Source organism: Teleopsis dalmanni, chromosome 1 (assembly GCF_002237135.1).
Source record: "Teleopsis dalmanni isolate 2A chromosome 1, ASM223713v2, whole genome shotgun sequence".
Classification (NCBI taxonomy): domain Eukaryota; kingdom Metazoa; phylum Arthropoda; class Insecta; order Diptera; family Diopsidae; genus Teleopsis; species Teleopsis dalmanni.
In genome coordinates, this window is record NC_051846.1 from 142209498 (window position 1) to 142212377 (window position 2880).

The window sequence follows — 2880 nt, forward strand, 5'->3', positions numbered from 1 at the left end:
GATTTAACATATGATGGCTTTGTCTGTGGGATCGCAATATTTGCTGCAGATCTAATAATTTTAGCCAAATTGGCTGCTTCTTTATTATTATCGTCTACTATATTGAATTTGTTATTGTTTTGTTTACAAAGTTGTTGGAATTTGTCCCAATCCGCAAAATCGATTTTGAACTTTAGTCTTGGCTTAAATTTATCATATTGGAGATTTGATAGTAAGCTAATTACAATAGGGAAATGGTCACTGCCGTGCAGATTTTGAAGTATGTTCCAGGCACATTTAGGTGTGAGGGCGGCTGAACACATTGTAAGATCTATGTGAGAAAATGTGTTGCGAGTAGAAAAATGTGTGGGAGACCCATCGTTTAAAATAACGAGGCTTTCGCTTAAAATTACATCTTCAATAATTTTACCCCTGCTGTTGCATACATTGGAACCCCATAAAGGACTCCAGGCATTAAAATCTCCTGTAGCAATAAAAGGAGTATTAATATTATTAAGAGAATTTATAACATCAAAGGCTGAGATTAATTGTTGAGGCGGAATATATAAATTAATAATGTTACAATCAAAACCTGCATTAATTGTAATGGCCATTGAACAAATATTTGAGTTGTAGTATATATGTTTATGTGGAATATGTTTTTTTATTAAAATTCCTATGCCTTGTTTGGCTGTAGTATTTATGGGAAGGTTGTGAAAATATCCCACAAAATTTTTAGGTGTTATTATATTATTTCTGTTGAAAGCTATATGAGTTTCTTGTAGAGCAATAATATCCGGGTTTATATCTTTGATTAAAAGTTTTAGTTCAAGATAATTATTTATATAGCCTTTAATATTCCACTGAAGTATTACGACATAAAAAAGTGAAATAAAAAGAAAATAATCTATGTAAAAAAAAAAAAAAAGTAAAATAAAATTTGTGCAAAAAAATAAAAAATTAAAACTATAGCGAATAAACATTGTTTTTTATGTTTCTAATTTTTATATTGTAATTTATATTTGTCGAGTTTTTTTTGCACTTCATCATCGCTTAAAACTACATCACTATCTGTTCTAGTAAGAGAATCTTGACTAGTAGAGAGTCTATTTCTAAATTTAGGGATAGTTCCAATTATTGTGTTTATTGTAGAAATATTTGATTTAAGATCGTGTGTTAAAGAGTTACTTTCTTCTAAGACTGCAGGTTTATGAGTACCAATAGTTGAACGAGAGACCGGTTCCAAATTTTGTTTTTTTTCTCCATCGTTGTTTGTATTAATTCTGCTTGTACTGGAAGAATTGATGGATGATGGTGTGCTTGTAGAACGTAAGCTCGAAGAAGAGAAAGAGTTAATATTTTTGTTATTGTTATTTATTATGTCTCTTGATTGCACTTTCGAAGTTGATGCTTTAACTGGAGAGCTTGTAGAGAGTGTTGTTGTAATTGTATTTTTTGAAACATTATTAGATTGCGGTGTTTTATTAATGCCAGATGAAAACACAGAAGAGAAACTGTTGCTGGAGATATCGGCTGAAGGTAGTGCTTTATATAGTTGTTTTGCTTCCCGCATTGTACATTTATTTTTTGTTTTAATTTTTAATATCTCTTTTTGCTGAAAAAATTTAGTACATTCTTTAGAAAAGGCTGGGTGCTGTTCTGAACAATTAACACAAAATGTACGGGAACAGTCAAACGGGGCGTGAGGGGGCAAACCGCAATTTACACAAGCTGGAGCGTTTCGGCATCTTTTGGCAGTATGACCAAGAACCTGGCACGATTTGCAACGCATTGGGTTTGGTACATACTCACGCACATCAACGGAACGCCAAGAGATTTCAATTTTTCGGGCAAAGTAAATGTGTTAAAAGATAGCAAAACAACTCCGCTGGGATGGGACTGACCTTCGATCATTTTAGGGAACTTGTAGCATTCAACTACGCCCTGCGAACTCAGCTCATTAACTATTTCTTCTTCTGAGATTTTGTTTAAATACGGTGCGTATACAGTTCCTTTTGTTGTGTTCAATTGCTTATGAAGAAAGCATTTGATTGGGCAAATAGTTAATAAATCTTTAGCTGATATAAACTTTTGTGCAGTAGCCATGTCTTTGACTAATAACAACAGGTTACCATCTCTTAGTTCAGAAATCGATATAATTTCTTTACTTATAACGTATAGAGCTTTTTGCACCGCAAAACAAGAGAACTCAGATAAAGGTCTTAGATCGTTGGCAGAGGCAACAACAACATATTTTGGATTAGGCAGTTGAATTTTTGGAAGTCCGGGAAAGTCTGTAATTGTTTTAACATTCGGTCGTTTTTTCTTCGATTGGGGACCATCTGCCAAGAGTGCAAATCTATTTCCCCCTATGAGGGGAGGCCCAGGGGCCATATTTGTGAAACACACAAGTTTAACTGCGTTTTATTTATGCAACTACCGATTTAATGCAGATATATAATAAAACGTGTAACAAACAAAAAAAAAGGCTTAAGTATAAAAAGCTTAGGCGCGAGTAGAAAGAAAAAATAAATAAATAAGAAAAAAATCCCACACAAAAAAAACACGTCTGATCACTATGAATATAAGTTAAAGAACACTAGAATTTATAAGTTAAAGATACACTAGAATTATTTGCAACTTTTACATGTAAACATCTTACGTACTCATTGCTGACATCAAAGGTCAAGTTTTTTTTATATTGGACACAATCCGATGCACGATGTCCAACGACTCCACAAGCGAAGCATGAACCAATTTACCGTTTTGGCTTCTTGTATTCCGCCAAAAAATGTCCAATTCTGTTGCAGTTGAAACACTTGAACTTTGTTTTGTCTGCATCACTGGCAAGTGATGAGAGTGTAGACTGATGCACCTGCCCCTGTTGCTCCACTGACGTTA

At 33.7% G+C, this 2880-nt stretch overlaps 1 protein-coding gene across 1 annotated transcript; it reads right to left on the bottom strand.

Annotated features, from left to right (window-relative positions):
• Positions 1–1701: 1701 nt before the first annotated feature.
• On the bottom strand, positions 1702–2373 carry LOC119666351. Its single transcript, XM_038075634.1, has one exon. The coding sequence runs from the start codon at positions 2371–2373 to the stop codon at positions 1702–1704; it is 672 nt and encodes a 223-aa protein (XP_037931562.1).
• Between the last annotated feature and the right edge of the window lie 507 nt (positions 2374–2880).

What these genes read in the sequence shown, in the direction of transcription:
- LOC119666351 (XM_038075634.1), bottom strand. Translation starts at nt 2,373, where the DNA reads ATGGCCCCTGGGCCTCCCCTCATAGGGGGAAATAGATTTGCACTCTTG.